At 34.9% G+C, this 18,037-nt stretch overlaps 1 protein-coding gene across 6 annotated transcripts in view; it reads left to right on the plus strand.

Annotated features, from left to right (window-relative positions):
* DGKB (diacylglycerol kinase beta) overlaps positions 1-18,037 on the plus strand; it is a gene marked incomplete at both ends in the record, with an annotated part of 637,756 nt that overhangs the window by 310,147 nt on the left and 309,572 nt on the right. For all 6 annotated transcript variants that reach the window (XM_082846621.1, XM_082846623.1, XM_082846625.1 and 3 more), the window contains one exon: positions 17,901-17,965. In XM_082846621.1, the coding sequence (XP_082702747.1) occupies positions 17,901-17,965 (65 nt within the window). The remainder of the gene's footprint in view (positions 1-17,900; positions 17,966-18,037) is intronic.

Raw genomic sequence — 18,037 nt, forward strand, 5'->3', positions numbered from 1 at the left:
TTAGATTACAAATAGAATTATGGATGCAAGCAGCTTCTCCTGATTTTCTGAATAATATTAGTTGTTTTAGGAAATATGATATGCTAATGGCATTAACAGCAGTTAATGTTGAAACACCTCTTGACAAGAACGTGATCAAAGGGAACATTAAGTGAATATCCATATTTCTGGGTTAAATAAGGGAGTCACACCCTGAGCCACGGATTGCCCTTCTGGAGAGCTGCATAACCTCAGGAAAGTCTAGTAAACCCAGATAGATCTTTTCATTCTGAAATAAAGATATAAATATCTGTCTGTTTCTGTCAAAAAAGCCAAATATCTAATTTAGCAAAAGTAATCAGGTGAAAACAGATAATTTTCCAGAAATCTTTTAGAAATCATGTCTCTGTATAAATATAACATTGTAATTTTAAGCATAAGGAAAAATTATTGAGTGAAATATTTCCCAGCAATCACCATTACAGAATCTGCAGACTCCCTGACTTTGTGTTTTCAGAGGAATGATTTGCTAGGGAATGTATCACCTTATTTTTTTCGTTATTTTGTGTTTGGCTTCATGGAGCAATAACAAAATTACAAGTTAGGGGATTCTTTTCTCGGGAGGACATCTGGAGGAAGTCACTTCAGAGCTACTGTGGCCATCAAGATGTTTTAAAGGACCAGGCTCCTTATTTTTTCCCTTGCAGTTTTCAGCAGTGGCCTTTATCCTTAACTTATCTGCTTTACCTCTTAGGAATTACATCCACTTTCCTACAAGTAAATTGGTGGTGGGTGGTGGTGATGGTGGGTAGATAGGAACTGTATCTATATGACCATTTTTTGCTATAAAGAGGAACCCTGAGGATTTAGGGTTTGTTTGCTTGCTTGCTTGCTTGTTTATTAGCTGGGTATATGGCTGGCCAGATGAAATAAGAGTTCTGTTGGTTAAAAAGAGGAGGGAAGGGCTTCCCTGGTGGCGCAGTGGTTGAGAGTCCGCCTGCCGATGCAGGGGACACAGGTTTGCGCCCCAGTCCGGGAGGATCCCACATGCCGCGGAGCGGCTGGGCCCGTGAGCCATGGCCACTGAGCCTGCACCTCTGAAGCCTGTACTCCACAACGGGAGAGGCCACAACAGTGAGAGGCCCGCATACCGCAAAAAAAAAAAAAAAGGAGGGAAATAGATATTGGGAAGGCAACAAGCAGCATCTGCCACAGCCCAGTGTTACCCAGTTAGAACCATATCCCTTGGGTAGGTATACAGTTCTAGGAAAGGAATATTTTATAGAAAAAAAGATGAAATCTACCTAAGGAACTTTCCTATGTGATGACAGATAGATAGGAAGGAGAAGGTGGAGGGACAGGAGTAGGAAAGAGGAAAGAGAATGAAACGTAGTGCAATACTCTTCAATGAGTTTTTCCCCTAAGACAGACCAAATAAAAACATACGCTGTCACTTTCAAATACCTTACTGAGATCAACCAACCAAATTAGTATCATCATTTTTCAGATATAAAGAACATAATCTTATTTGGAAATAATTCCTGTAATAAAGCTAGAATCATTTTGGAAGCAGTTGGCCTTTAGAGACAGTGGACTACATGACTATAAACTATTTATATGTATGTGTGTGTGTGTGTGTGTGTGTGTATATATGTATGTATGGCTACTCCAACTTGATGACTTACGATAGGTTATACAAACTGATGAACCCTTCAGTATTTTGTTTTATCATCGTATTTACCTTATAGATTTAAATAGGATAAAGACTATATAATTGCACCTTGTACTAATGCTTGGTGCATCATTGGGACTACTGGCATTCATTGACTTTATGAATGTTTTATAGAGAGCCTTACTTTTATACTTTTTCCATGAAAATCATACTAGTTCTCTTTTTGGTTTTGTTAAACTACTTATCTCCCAGCATCACTGTTGTCCTCCAGGGGACTCCCCCCACCTCCTGTTTTACATGCAGGCTTACTTCCACCCTCATCTCTAACAACTACTCTCTTCCCTACTTACAGACAGTAAATAAAAATCCTGTTGTTTTCAAACTTTCAGTACCCCTCTTCCTTCGTGTCCACCTCAGCTCCTTCTCCTGCCCATTTCACTACATCTTCCTTCACCCCGTCTCACTCCAATTTTCTTGTTGCACTCATATCAACTTGGTCATTCTCACGTTCGGTTTAATGACTGGTAATCATACACCAGGTGTCAAATTAGATTTATTTTGCTAAAGCAAGAATTATTCCTTATTTGAGATATTATGGAAATGGTCCCTGTCTTGTGTCCTTATGCTGTAACATCATGTGCAGTATTCCAGGTTCTCATGCCCTGGGGTCCTGACCTGGTATCATTGACTCTGGTCCTATCCTACACCTCAACTGTGAAACAAGGGTTGACTTCTTTCTTGTCGGTCATGAGGAGGGTATCTTCGTATTATACTGACTCATATTCCCCTCTGTAGTCCCTTCTGACTCCATCTGAACCCTCTGAAAGGGAATATCTAGGGTTTCCCTTCCCAGGACTGCTCTGTAACACTACAGTACCTCTTGAGAAGTTCAGGTTTACATCAGGTTTTAGGCACGTTGATTTTCTCTACTAGAGTAATTTAATCAGGGCATCACCAAACTATGAAAGTTGATTTAAATATTCCTGTGCTACTAAGGTATCAACTTCTGTGTCTTTATTATATAAACTGCACACCTTTTCTTTAGTTCTCATCTTAGGCTCTATAGAAAGAGAGCTCCTGATCTAATGATTAGCTATTACTAAAAGTGTTATTAATTGGGCTTTCAAGGATTTTTATTGAAGTACAGTTGATTTACAATGTTGTGTTAGTTTCGGGTGAACAGCAAAGTGATTCAGTTATATGTAATATATATATATATTCTTTTACAGATTCCTTTCCCTTATAGGTTATTACGAACTATTGTGCTATGCAGTAGGTCCTTGTTGGTTATCTGTTTTATGTATAGTAGTGTGTATATGTTAATCCCAAACTCCTAATTTATCCCTGCCTCCTTTCCCCTTTGGTAACTATTTTTTTGTTTTCTCTGTGGGTCTATGTCTGTTTTGTATATAAGGTCATTTGCATCATTTTTGTTTTGCATTTTTGAGTTTTATTTCTATCAAACTGGATGAAATGTGTGTATTTCTCAGACAGAAAAGACATGTTGAGGTAGAAATGTACCTTTCAACTATTCATGGGTACACAAGTACACTGGGGAGATGGTAAAAGTGCACATTGTGATTCAGTAGGTCTGGTGGGCCTGAGTTCTGTTTTATTCACAAGCTCATTTTTTACTAGTGATGCCACAGTCTCTGATTCATTAACCACAATTGTGAATAGCAGAGACATAATTATAAAGGTAAAAATTCATATTTAACTTTGAACTTAAAGTGTTTTATGGATTTTACACGTTTAATAGAATAGTAAGCACAGCAGCAACAATCATTTGTGATATTTACTGTAGACTGTGTATCTTTTTTTATTTTTTTAACATCTTTATTGGAGTATAATTGCTTTACAATGGTGTGTTAGTTTCTGCTTTATAACAAAGTGAATCAGTTATACATATACATATGTTCCCATATCTCTTCCCTCTTGCATCTCCTTCCCTCCCACCCTCCCTATCCCACCCCTCTAGGTGGTCACAAAGCACCGAGCTGATCTCCCTGTGCTATGCAGCTGTTTCCCACTAGCTATCTGTTTTACGTTTGGTAGTGTATATATGTCCATGCCACTCTCTCACTTTGTCACAGCTTGCCCTTCCCCCTCCCCATATCCATATCCAGATTCCATATATATATATATGTTAGCATACGGTGTTTGTCTTTCTCTTTCTGACCTACTTCGCTCTGTATGACAGACTCTAGGTCCATCCACCTCACTACAAATAATTCAGTTTCGTTTCTTATTATGGCTGAGTAATATTCCATTGTATATATGTGCCACATCTTCTTTATCCATTCATCTGTTGATGGACACTTAGGTTGCTTCCATGTCCTGGCTATTGTAAATAGAGCATCATTTTTTTAGATTCCATATGTAAGCAATATCATATGATATTTGTCTTTCTCTGTCTGACTTACTTCACTTAGTAAGATAACCTCTGGGTCCATCCATGTTGCTACAGATGGCATTATTTAATTCTTTTAATTCTTTTTGATGGCTGAGTAATATTCCATTGTATAAATATACCACATCTTCTTTATTCATTCATCTGTCGATGGACATTTAGATGCTTTCATGTCTCGGGTGTTGTAAATAGTGCTGCAGTGAACATTGGGGGGTGCATGTATCTTTTCGAATTATGGTGTTCATGGATTTTTCAAGATCTCCTTACATCATTTCCTGTTAGGAATCAAACTGAAATTATAAAAGCAATCATTTGGGTTACACTTCAGTCACCAATTATGTTATCTATACTGTTTACTAAATTTGAGATTTCTTGGCCTTCAAATTTAGGAATTTTTAACCGAAAGAAGCACTTTGAGAGAAATTTAGTTTTTTTTTTCTTTCAGTTAAAAACCAGTCAGGAATTGGAGTTAAAAACCAGTCAGGAATTGGCGAAGTAAAACAAAATTACATATAAGGGAGCATTTTGACCATAGAAATCATACAGTTGTGATACTAGTAAGTGTGTAGTAAGTTTATTATTCTTTCTACAAATTTGTTCACAGAATTTAAGGTTAATATGAACTGTTCTAGAAGTTTTCTGGCACTGCTAATCCCATGTATTGTGTGTGACAAAGAGCAGGATCAGGACTTGTGATTTAAGTGCTCTTCTTGGCTTGTGTCTCTCTATTCCCTATAGTCAAATCTTCTTTCCAGTGACCTGAACTAGTCTGTCTGGTTTCATGAGCTCTTCTGCTCTGTAAACAGGAGGAATTTTCAGTAAGATTGTTAAAATTTAGGTGAAATCTTCTCATTTTACTACATAATTTTAGGTATGGGTGTTCTGTTTTGGAATTTAAACTCGGACTAATCATTTGTACTTTTTCTTTCACTCTTGTCAAAATCTCTTACAATTTTAACAGATTTTTATTTATAGGAGATGAAAAATATAATACTTACATTCCGGTAATGTTTATCAAAGATAATTTTAAATAGCTTTGGCTTTTTGGAATAAAATGGCAATCTAGGAGGTTGAGTAGAATAAAATGCTTAGGAATAGTTATAATAATGAACTGTAATTTCATGCACAGAATTCCTGAAATTCACTTATAGGGGAACACTATAGACTCTTCTACCACCTTTTATCCTTATTGACCATATTCCAGACCTGTATTGGCTTTGTTTAATCTACTTTGCTCATCTAGGTTATGAGCAGTGTTTGAGGTTAATTCTGTATTTAAAATTCTAAGGTTCTATTTCTTCTCAAAATATGAAAAGTGAGATTATGAAACAGAAGGAAACTGCTAGGGACAGGCCTGTTTCTTGGAGCAAAAATGAAAGATAATAGTTTAACATGATAGAAGAGGAAAGGAATGAAAAATCCTAAGAAAACTAGGAAACACCACGACGTAGCAGTCTGGAGTCATTCAGTGTAGAGTGAACAGCCCTTCACCCAAAGTCTGTGATATTTAATAGGGTGACCCTAGCCATTAGGAGTAGTTTAAAGGTGATGCTATATATCAATTTCAATGAGATAAAATATTAAATTAACCTATAAGTTAAATTTATATATTTCATAAAATACTTTTTAATCCCAAATTAATAAAGTTTAAAAGTCTAGTGTATAACATATGGTGGTAATATATTTATGTGGAATACATCATTCTTTGATAAAGCCAGAAAATTTGATAAAGCCAGGCATGTGACTTTTTAAAATAAGAAAGTTCAGTGTTTATTTTCAGGTGCCATGTAATACTGTTTTATTTAATTAATCCAAAATTTTATATATCATTTTGTAATCATATGTATGTTATATACATACATATATAGACACAATTTATACTTTATAGTCCAGTGGACATCTTAGTTGTCAATTATTTTTTATATATTTGGTGCTTATGCTTCTTAGACTTTTGTGTTCTTATACATAGTTTTCCATTCTGCTGTAAGCACTGAATCTTTAGGACTAAGTCCTCCATTCTGGATTGCTTGTGTGCCTCTCTAGATTCTCTCTCTGCCTTTCTCCATCTTTCTTTCTGCTTGAGCAGTATCAGATTCCTCTTGCCCTCTTCCTTCTGATTTGCTTGGCCAGTTGCGAGCCCCAGGGGGAGATGGAAGGGAGGAAAATACGGTTAGTGTATTTATATTCCTGCTTACCTCAATGAAAACTCACCTGCAACTGGATGTCTTTTTCTTTCAAGGCCATCTTCTCCAGGTAACTCTCTTCTTCTGGGTCTGGTAACTGCCTCCTCACATTGTCTGAAGGACTTAAGTGTGGTTACAGCTTCCTTTTACTTATCCCAGTATTCTGCATGAGGCTGTTAGTTTTCCAAAGACTTTTTGATAATCATTTAATGAGAATAAACTTTCCTTCATTTAGGATAAATGTACCTTGTCAGATTAGTGTATATCATCTCTTTTTTGATGGAATACTGATGATGTACTTTCTTTCAATGTAAAGTTGCCATTTCCCCAAGGGTCTCTTCATAAATGGGAGACAGAGTGGAAAGACGCTGAAGTGGGAATGGGCCTCATCTCACTTATAATTCCAAGTCTCACCTCCCTCTGCAACAGGGTCACCTAGAGTGGCATGACTCTCTCCAACTTCATTAAATAATTGGGGAAAAGAAAAGAAAACTAAAGAGTATTATAAAATTTGAATGCAATAATTTAAGCTAAATGCTAAATTTAACATTTGTCATCATCCAAGAGAAAGTAATTTAAAGAAATTTCTTAATTTAAAAAATTAATTCACGAGAAGCCAGCTCAAAGTGAAGACTTTTTGCAAAAGTCTCCCATTGAAAACTCTGCTTTTGAATCTGTGTCTACCATTTAGCAAATCCTGCATCCTACCCCAAGGACTGACTTTATTCTAAGACCTTTCTTCTTGCTCTCAGTCATGTATATCTCTAAGTCTGAGTTTTTAATTCTAGAAAAATGCCCTGGTTGTCCCAGGAATGTAATCCAAAGCTAACTAACAGAGGTCCACAATGGGTTCCATCTAAAGTACTCACAGCAGGATAAGTTGCAGATATACAACTTGATGTCTCTGAGTTCCTTTGGAATCACATACACGTATGCACATGCACACACCTACATACTAAAAACCAGTTCCGAGACAGTAAATGCAATCTAATAGAGAAAAGTCCACCTGTTTCCACTGATACTCAAGTTCAGAAGAAACTTACCACCCCTCACGTCTTTGAACCCCAACTCCTTAAGTCATTGCAGCTCAGGATGGTATGCATTTCCATTGATTGTTCTTCTGTTTCCTTCAGTACTTCTCATTTTTTTCTGTGGGACTTGCAATGGTAGGTTTTTTTTCCCCTTGATATTTGTAATTGTTGTTGTCGTGAATGGGATAATTTTCCCTTACTTTGTTTTAATGTAGTTCTACTAATTTTATATGCTATTCGTATATGTGTATAACTCTTTAAACTCTTAACTTACGTGGATTTCAAATGAGTCCTTTGGATTTTCTATATAGGGCATTATGTCATCTATAAATAATTATAGTTTTTCTCTTTCTTCATAATACTTACACCTTTTCTTATTTTTTCCTTGACCTATTGTATTTCTAAAGACCTCCAATGCAATGTTAATAAATACTAATCAGGGTTTTATAAGGTTGAATTCTTTCTTGTCCAAGCAAGAGATTCTGCTTGTCTAAGATTTTTCTGTTTGACTGTTTCATCCCGCTGTATGTATTTGACATACAGAATTTGTTATGCCTATTTTAATCTTCTCATATGCCTTTTTGCTTTTTGCTAAATTACAGGTTCCAAACATCATGTTAAATATAAAAATAAAATGCAATTAGAATTGAGAATAAAAATAACTGGATTCAGACAAAATTAAAATATTGTTAGATAATGATTTTCTCAAAAAAACTGTAGGAATAGACGATGTATTAGTTTCCTATGCCTGCTGTAAGAAATTACCCCAGACTTGTGGCTTAAAACAGCAGATATTTATTCTCTCACAATTCGAGAGACTAGAAGTCCAAATTGAGTATCCTTGGGCAGAAATCAAGGTGTCAGCAGGTTTGTGCTCCTTCTGGAGGCTGTAGAGGAGAATACATTCCTTGCCACTTGCAGCTTCTGGTAGCTGCCAGCATTCCTTGACTTGTGTTTGCATCACTCCAGTCTCTGCCTCATCCTCTTCGGTCTGTAAAATCTCTCTCTGTCTCTGTCTCACGAGAACACTTGTAAGGGCATTTAGGTCCCACCTGGATAATTCAGAGTAATCTCCTCTTTTCGTGATCCTTAGTTGAATCACATTTGCAAAAAGTTTACCATATAAGGTAACATTTCTAGGTTCCAAGGATTAGTGACAGATATATTTAGGGGTTACCATTCATCCCACTACTGTCCGCGTTCTGACCCCAAAAGATTCAATTCTGTCCCACTTGCAAAATGTTTTCACATCATCTGAGTATCTCCATTGTCTCAATCTGTTATATTATCAACTCAAGTCAAAAGTCTTATCTGAATATCATCACCTCAGAGTCCCAAATCCTATCTTTTAAATCATCAAAATCAGTTATAGGTGAGACTCAGTATTATGCATTCCGAGGAAAAATTGTGAACTTGTAAAACTAGAAAACAAGTTATCTGCTTTAAACAGTGATGAAACGAGCATAGTGTAACAGTTAGTCATTCCTACTCTAAAAGAAAGAAAGAATAAGATAGAAAAGAGTCACCGGCCCCAAGCAATGTTAATACTTGACTTGATCACATCTGCAAAAACTTTACAAGGTTCCAAGGATTAGGTTTTGATACCTTTGGGGGGCCACCATTCAGCCCACTGCAGATGACATCGTGAAAAATATTAACTTACATATAAAGAGAAAACCTAAACAGATCATAGAAATTTAAAAAAATTGTCATAATGTTGCTTCCAAAAACCACCAGGCCAGCGATTCACAAATGATTCTTTAAAACCTTCAAAGAACAAATCCTATGCACTATTAACTATTCTGAACCATAAAAATGGAAACCTTCTGATTCCCTTTATTAAGCCAACACAATAAATATCAATATCTGACAAAATCTGCCTATGAAACAATCCCATTTGTAGCTATTGGTGTAATTTTCTTAAATAATATATTAACAGAGAGGACACTATGTAATTCGGACATTCAGATAAAGATTGTCAGGAGAGCAAAGATTGTTTATTGCAGATGGTAAATATATTATGGGACTCTAATCTCATATTTAAAATTTCAAAATCTAACCTTGGAAAACATGTTCTTTGTAGTGTTAACTTATCTTTCTTTAAGTCAGTATTCATATGTACTAGTACAGAAATATGTGAATTTTACAGTGTGTTGTTCCCTCTGGGTTTGTTATTTAATGTGTCACATATGCACAGGATAGCCTTTTTAAAGTCCACAGAGTTTTAAATAGCAAAGCACAGCTGTCTCTAGGTACTTCATCCAATGCACATAGGAATTTATTTAATTTACTATATCAATAAACCAAAAGAGAAAATCATGTGAATCTTAAAATGATAACTATATTTCTATAGTAATAAGAGCTAACATTTATTTCCTTGCTTTATACATGCCAGATGCTGTTTTAGCTATCTTCCCGGTATTAGAACATCACATCTTCATAATAAAGCAGGTACTATTAGTATCACTCCTATTTTAAAGGTAGGAAATTAGAAACACTGATATCCTGAGAAACTTTTCAAGGTCAAAGATCCGTTAATTTTAGAGCCAGGTCTTGAACCCAGACATTTTAACTCCAGAGTCCAAGTTCTTAACCTCTCTGCTATGCACATTGTCAGTCAGTATCTGGTGGTCATTTTAATCATTTGTCCATTCATTCAGTCAATCACAATTTGAGTGCTTGGTCTTTCCTAGGCTAGTAATATGATATGATACCTAGTTCTGTGATATGGCAATGAATAAAACATGTCATGTCCTCATAGAGCTTATATAACCTTACACAAAGCTTAAGAGGAGAAGATGATTAAAAAGCTGCAAAAGAAAAATGCATAGCATGTCAGATTGCGTTAACATGCTGTATGTTAAGATGGTAATGGGCATGGAAAAATATATCAAGAAAGGGAGACAAACTCTTAATAAAATATAACTAGATGAATCATTTCCAAGCCTGATAAAAACTTAATTTCTCAAAAGTAAAGCATTATTTTTTACATCTTTATTGGAGTATAATTGCTTTACAATGGTGTGTTGGTTTCTGCTTTATAACAAAGTGAAGTTATACATACACTTATGTTCCCATATCTCTTCCCTCTTGCGTCTCCCTCCCTCCCACCCTCCCTATCCCACCCCTCCAGCGGTCACAAAGCACCGAGCTGATCTCCCTGTGCTATGCGAAAGCCAGCATTTTGATTAATAATAATATACTGCATATAGTCTCATTAAATTAAATCTGCAAAAGCGTACCAGCATTTCCATTTGGTATTGTTCTGCATGTACTATATAAAGCAATTAGATAAGAAAAAAAGACTTAGAGATGGAAATGTTTGAACAGAGCCAGAGCATGTATCATTATTTATAGATGATAGGACTGTATTCCCAGAAAAATATGAATCAATTGAAAGGAACCATAAAATAACAGAATTACAAGGTTTAAAAGATTAATAATAATCAAAATGTTTTCTGGGCTTCCCTGGTGCGCAGTGGTTGAGGGTCCGCCTGCCGATGGCAGGGGACGCGGGTTCGTGCCCTGGTCCGGGAAGATCCCACGTGCCGCGGAGTGGCTAGGCCCGTGAGCCATGGCCACTGAGCCTGCTCGACCGGAGCCTGTGCTCCTCAACGAGAGAGGCCGCGGCAGTGAGAGGCCCGTGTACCGTGCAAAAAAAAAAAAATGTTTTCTATATAAAACATAGCCAGTTAAAAAGATAAAATAAGAAAGGGGTATATTACAGTAGATACAAAAGTAAGATACATATGTATGAAATTAACATAAATAAATACATTGGACTTAATATGAAGGAAGCTTTGGCGCCTACTAAGAATCATATGAGAAAACATAGTAAGCAGGAAAATATATATTTTAAAAGATAGGACCTGATACTATAAAATATCCCAGTTCTCCCAGAATTTATCTATCAAATCAGATCTGATTGCAATACCAAAGGATTTTGGCTGGGTATTCATAGCAAGGTAATTTGAATAAAAATGATGTCACATTTTACCAGAAAGTACAAATCTTCTATATAACCACAAATTTTTTAAAAGAGTGAAATAAATGGGGAATGTGACACTTGCCCATCCAGATACGAAAATTCATTACAAAACTACATTTAAAATAGTATACTGGTTCAGAGTAACAGAGATGCAGAGATGGAGATTTATTATGTAATAAATTGTGTCTTTCAAACAGAGGGAAAAGTAAATTATTCAAAAACCCTATTAATATACATAATATGTATTTTGGAAAAAATTTGGCAAGATTTCTACTTAACTCTTATGCCAAAATAATACAAAATGATTCAAATATTACACTGCAAAATATGAAGTCATAAAGGCCAAAACATACAAAAAGTAGTAGTATTCCTAATTCTGGAGAAAAGAAAGATGTTTCTAAGCATGACTCAAAGCTCAGAAAGAAAATGTTGATATATCTGAAATAAAAACATTTAAAACTCTACAAGGTACAACAAAGTAAAAAAACAAACTTGTAAAATATTTGCAATGCATGACTTTGTCTACACTAGTAAAAAGCATAAAATGCCTGGGTTCTAGAGGCAGTTTCCTGTATTCAACTGTTAATTCCACAACCTCTTCCTGTGTGGTCTAGAATGATTCTAAGATCCATAATCCTCAGTTTTCTCATTCATAACACATAGGTAACAATAGATAGCTCATAAAAATTGTTATGAGGTTAAATGAAATACTACATGTAAAGCTTTTAAAACAGTGCTTTAACAGTAGTAAATATTTAATTATTATTCATTGTTATCATTATGGTTATTAATATAAATGTTTCCTTAATGTACACAGACAAAATGGATAATGTACTTGAATAGGTAGTCCACATAAGAATAAATATGAACAAAGCATATGAAAAGATAGTCAATTTCAATCAACAATAATGAAAATTTATTTAAACAATTGTGACATACCTTTTAGCCCGTCAAATTCAGAAATTGATAAACTTAATGATAACCAGTCATCTTAGACACTACTAGTGGGAATATGTTAACTTTTTGGAGAATAATTTTTCACTCTATAATAAAATGTAATATTTACATACACTTTTAGCCAGGAATTCCACTTGAGTATTTGTTGTAAAGAAATATTGACAGAGCTGCATAAAGGTTGTATAGAATTTGGTATCAAAATATTAAACAACATCAAATTTGGTAGCAAAATATTAAACCCAAACCACTACCGGTAGGAAAATAGCTACATAAATAATGGCACATCCATTAAAGGGAAGAGGTTCCTGACATTAAAAACTTCAGGAAAATACCAGTTTACTGATATAACAAGATGTCTGAGCTTTATTTATAAGTGAAAAAAACCCCAGTTTCAGCACAGTTTGTATAATATAAACCTATTTTTGTAAATTTACATATGTGCATATATATTTTCATACATGTATACTTTATATATAGACAGTTTTCAAAATGATGCATGAGAAAGGGTCTTGGTTATTATCTCTAGGAATTAAAATTGGGGAAATGTGAGACTCACTTTTCATTTCATATACTTTTATATATATTGAATTTTTTTAACATTACTTTTATTTAAAGTATAGTTTAACCAAAGAAAAAGATCATAATCAATTTGAGAGCTCAGAGTTCTTCAAGGGAGACCCTAAGCACATTTTCTCTGAATATCTTTTGGAGGAATTTAATAGAAAAAAAAGTTCTTTGAAACCCTTGAGGTTGTGCGTGGGGTGAGTGTGGGGTTGAATGCACAAATGGACTTCCAGAGACTGCTCATTGCTATTTTGGAATTGTTGAACAGCATAAATGAGAAAATATACTAAAAGCTGTGAAGATGAATCAATTGGGATGGAACTGGGAACATTTATTAAGTCTGTACCAGAACTTTCATATCGTATAGTTTCATCAGAATTGGCAGACCTCTCTGCCGAAGCAGATGGTGCTGACTCATAAGGGTTAAGGTTCCAAGAAAGGATACCACTGCATATTTATTAGGATGGTAAAATTAAAAAGACTGTCAAGAGTTGGTGTAGATGTGTAGTGTTGGTAAAGATGTGGAGTAACTGGAACGCTCATACTTTACTAGTAGGAATGCAAAATGGTACAAGTACTTTGAAAAATAATGTGGCAGTTTCTTATAAAGTTAAATATACACATACCATATAACTCAGCAGTCTCATTCCTAAGTGTTTACCCAAAAGACATAATCACACATGTCTACAAAAAGAATTGTGCTGAAAAGTTCATAGCAGCTTTATACATAAAAGCCAAATGTCAGCAACTAATGAATAAACAGATTGTAGTATACTTATTTAATAGAATACTACTTAGCAATAAAAAGGGACAAACCACTGACACTGGAACAAATGGCTGAATCTCAAAAGCATTATAGTAAGTGAAAGAAGCCAGACATAAGAGAGTACTTTTAAATTCCATTTATAGGAAATATTAGAAAAGGCAGACTATAATGACAGCAGATCAGTGATTTTTAAGGGTGGAGGAGTGTTTGTGTGTGTGTGTATATATATATATATATACATACACGCATACATATACATATACGTGTGTGTGTGTGTGTGTGTGTGTATAAATGCAAAGGGCCTTAGGGAACTTTTGGGGGTGATGGAAATTTTCTATATCATGATTGTGAAAGTGGTTATTGATACCTCTGTCTAACATTTAATTGTACACTTAAAATTGCTTTATTGTATGTAAATAATACCTCAAAAATTCAGTTGGAAATCTTTAAAAATATTCAACAAATAAAACACCACAAACTTCAGCTTTTGAAGCTCCTTAGCAAATTGCAATTATTAAAGGAAAAAAAGCTCACACACAGGAAGACGTTGTGATTTATCCATCCAAAAGTAAGGAGGAACTGAACTATTTCAAGAAATCAATGAAAATTCTTTCACCTAGCATACAAGGTTCAGTTTTAAATTCTGTGATTGCGTTTTGGAATAACTCTTGATAATACTTATTTGTAATTGGCTAGATTTATATTCTATCCTAAAATGGAATGAATTGGGAAGATATTTAACTTGGTATAATAATAATACAGTTTCCAGAAATACAAATTATTTGGCAAGTTTTGTAAAAATATTTGTCAGATAAAGTTTCTTTAAATGGATTACAAAATATAGTACCTATGACGTATTTGGGCAAATATATTTTACACTTTAAGAAAAAGATTAGTATTGATAATGTCCTCCTCTTAGTAGAATTCGCTGTATATAGGTATCTAGCACTTTTATTTTCTCAATTTAAAATGTTATGATCCACAGAAAATAATGAAGTTTTTCAAATTAATAACTTAAAATGCAATTTTGGGGATTTAGGGTAAGTTTATTTTAAAAAAACAATGATAAGCCCTTACAGGAAAAGAAAAAAATCAGTCTTTAGAAAAATACCAGTGCAGAGTATTAAAGGCAGATGTGGCTAAGAAGCTGATTCTCTGATATATGTATACCTGTGTGTGTGTGTGTCTATACACACACACACGCGCGCGCGCACATATTTGCATATATATAAAGTAACATACAAATTACTACACAGACTACTTTGAAAATGAACATAATGGGATTTATTTTTTTTTACTTTAATAAAGATGGATATGTTTTAGTTCTTAGATCTGATTTTATTTTTTAAATTAAAACGAAAGTATAAATTCAGGAAATAATAAAACCAAATTGAGAGTCAGTAAATACATCTTTCATATTTATGCAATTCAACTCTTTTTTAGCACCCTCTTTTTACTTTAAGTAACATTCTAGTATGGATATAGAATATATGAACACCCCAGCTATAACAGAACACTACTGCAATTGCTATACAGAATAATCTCAGAAAATCTCACTACAATACTATAAAGGGGTATCAGTATCCTCTTTTAAAGATAGGAAGCTGTGACTCATGGTAAATAAGCAATTTGCTCACAGTCACAAGTCTTGGAAGTGAAAGTCTGTCCAAATTCAAAGTTTATCCGTTCTAGGATATGAAAGTGATGCCAATTTAATTTCTGTTTCCTACAAACTGCGGTGCATAGAGACCAAAAGTGCAACGTTTATGTAAAAAACCAACATTACTTTAGCTTTTTCTTGTTTGGTCTCTTTTTAGAGACCCATTAGTGCCCCTGAAATATGGCTGCTGGATAAGTTTGCAGGGTTTGGCAGTTCTCTTTCAAGCCTCTTGGGGTTATGCCAAAAGGACAGGGTCCCATGGGAATTTGGTCTGAATTTTCATCCAAATGAACACCTGCTGTCATTGTTCCTTATCCATCCTGTAGTCAGCAAGGCCAGCTCTCTCTTTGTGGGTGGGACCCATTCAACACACGGAAAAGGCATACCAGTGTTCCTCACGAGTTTTTATTTTTCCCCTCTCTTTCCTACATGATTCTTTGCCGGAGTGTCTTGGGGATAGAGGAGCGAAGGTTAAGTTTATCTTTGGCCATTTGGTGTTCTGTATTTCTGGGAATTTAGGCAGTTATAGTCTAGTCTACATAAATGGTCTTCTTTTGATACTCTCTCTTTCCTCCTTCCTCCTCTCTTTTCCTTTCTCCCTCTCTTTGTACTATTTGTGTTGCTTTGGAAAGGAAGAGATCTGTTATTGCAAAAGTGTATGCTTATAAAGCAAATTATCCGACACAATCTGCTTTTAAAAGTTTCAGTGCTATAACTTACGGAAACAAATAATTCAAGCAGAGGTAAATTCAATGATAGTCTCCCTGTGGATAACTAATATTGATCATTCATTCTTAGTACTTGATTCATATTTCTTTACTTTTTGTTTAACTGGTCTGTTGGATGTATGCATTTAATTATAAGGTATTCCAGATTGATTTTGAACCAGATTAGGGATAAAGTCAAAATAAGTGATTTTTAAAATTAATGATAATGCCACATAATATACCATACTCAGATTTTTTCTATAATTTCGTACCACAGTAAGACAAGTGCACATTCTCAAAAAAGTATATTTATGACTTATTAGTGAGAATTTTTTAAAAAGGAAGAAACTCTGTGACTGGGTTTTAGAGCTGTTGAGCCAATAGACGTGAACACCTTGATATTCTTACTTAGCAAACCAGGAAATTGACCACACATATATAACAGAGTTATATCTTAGGATATCAAACCATAAAATTTTTAAATAACTTTTTTTATTTTACAAGTGTTGTTTCAGTATGCACCTATCTATACCTTTGTGTCCTTTACACGTGGATTAATTCAATTACTCAACAATTTTTAGAGGATAAAATTGTACAGAAAAAACTAGAGTTCTATCAGCTCTATCTTGCAGGGAAAAGCAGCTCTCGGTCTGCCATCTGCAGCGGGCATTGGTCCCTCTCTTGTTGTGCCTCATGCTTTGTTATGCATGAGTAAGCACATTAGCCTTTTCATTTCATTCATTAGACTTTTAATCCTTGATTAGTGTTTTCAGGATTCTCTCAAATACACAACTTCTTTATTTCCTTTGTGTTTGGTTTTTCTTTTTCTTTTATCTCTACTGTGAAACGAAATTAACCGTTAATCTCTAAAATAGCCCCATTTCCTTTGAGATTACTAGTAAATATATTAGTTTCTCATTGGAGTGATTAATCATGTGTAGATGAAGCATGGGAAATTATCTCCCTGCTTGGAATAACAGGGCCAACTATTAAAAGTCAGCAAGAACAGTCTGTACTTGAAAAGCCTGAATCAAAGTATTCTACCAATCTCACACTTTGTGTGATTCTGTATCATAGAAACTCTGAATGAATTTCCTAAAAGGGAGAAACATCAATTAGGGTGCAGAACTGGTGCATTTGAGGTCTCAGAGTTCAGTTACACTTGTCCCCAATTCTCCAAAAATAAATTTTTCCCTTTGTTGTTTTTCTCCATTAAGCAAGATATGTCAGAAAGTAGCTTGTGGAATGAACAGTTAATAATTACACATCCAGTACACTCTTAGCCAACTTTGAAGCCACATGTTATACTTACCTTTACTAGATATGCACCCTCAAATGATACTTTTACCCATAATTAATCTCAAAGGACTAGGAGCTTCTCCACCTGATCATGTCTCCACTTAAGCCATTCTTCTAGTTTTTGTGTAACAATATTTTCAACTACTTTTTGACATTTATGTTCATATGAACTATCTTAAACATATTTTAAGCATGAGGCCAAAACCAATTATTAAAGGAGATATATAAATTAAATAGAAGTCAGGGCTTTCCCTGGTGGCGCAGTGGTTGAGAGTCCGCCTGCCGATGCAGGAGACACGGGTTCGTGCCCTGGTCCAGGAAGATCCCACATGCCGGGGAGCGGCTAGGTCCGTGAGCCATGGCCGCGGGGCCTGCGCGTCCGCAACGGGAGAGGTCACAGCAGTGAGAGGCCCGCGTACTGCAAAAAAAAAAAAAAAATTAAATAGAAATCCATTCCTAGAGGTAACTATGAAAAGTAACCAATGGTGACTAAATCACACTTGCACGGAATTTATGTGGATTACACATTTCTGCCTAATAGCAGAATATCTTCTTTGCAATGACGTTGTTTAGGAAAAGTTAATTTAAAATATTAGTCTTCAATTTTTTCTTTTTTAATCGTTATTTCCACAAGATAATAGGATCATAAACTGTTTTATTTTTCGTTTCTGTTTCTCTTCTTAGGATGCTTCCATTGCTCACAGATTCCACATAATGAGAGAAAAACACCCAGAAAAATTCAATAGTAGGTAAGATAACATATTTTAATTATGGTTGCTGTTGATGAACTATGTCATAAAAAAGATCACTATATGGTATAA

The sequence above is a fragment of the Leucopleurus acutus genome (assembly GCF_964270905.1).
Source record: "Leucopleurus acutus genome assembly, chromosome: 9".
NCBI classification, from domain to species: Eukaryota; Metazoa; Chordata; class Mammalia; order Artiodactyla; family Delphinidae; genus Leucopleurus; species Leucopleurus acutus.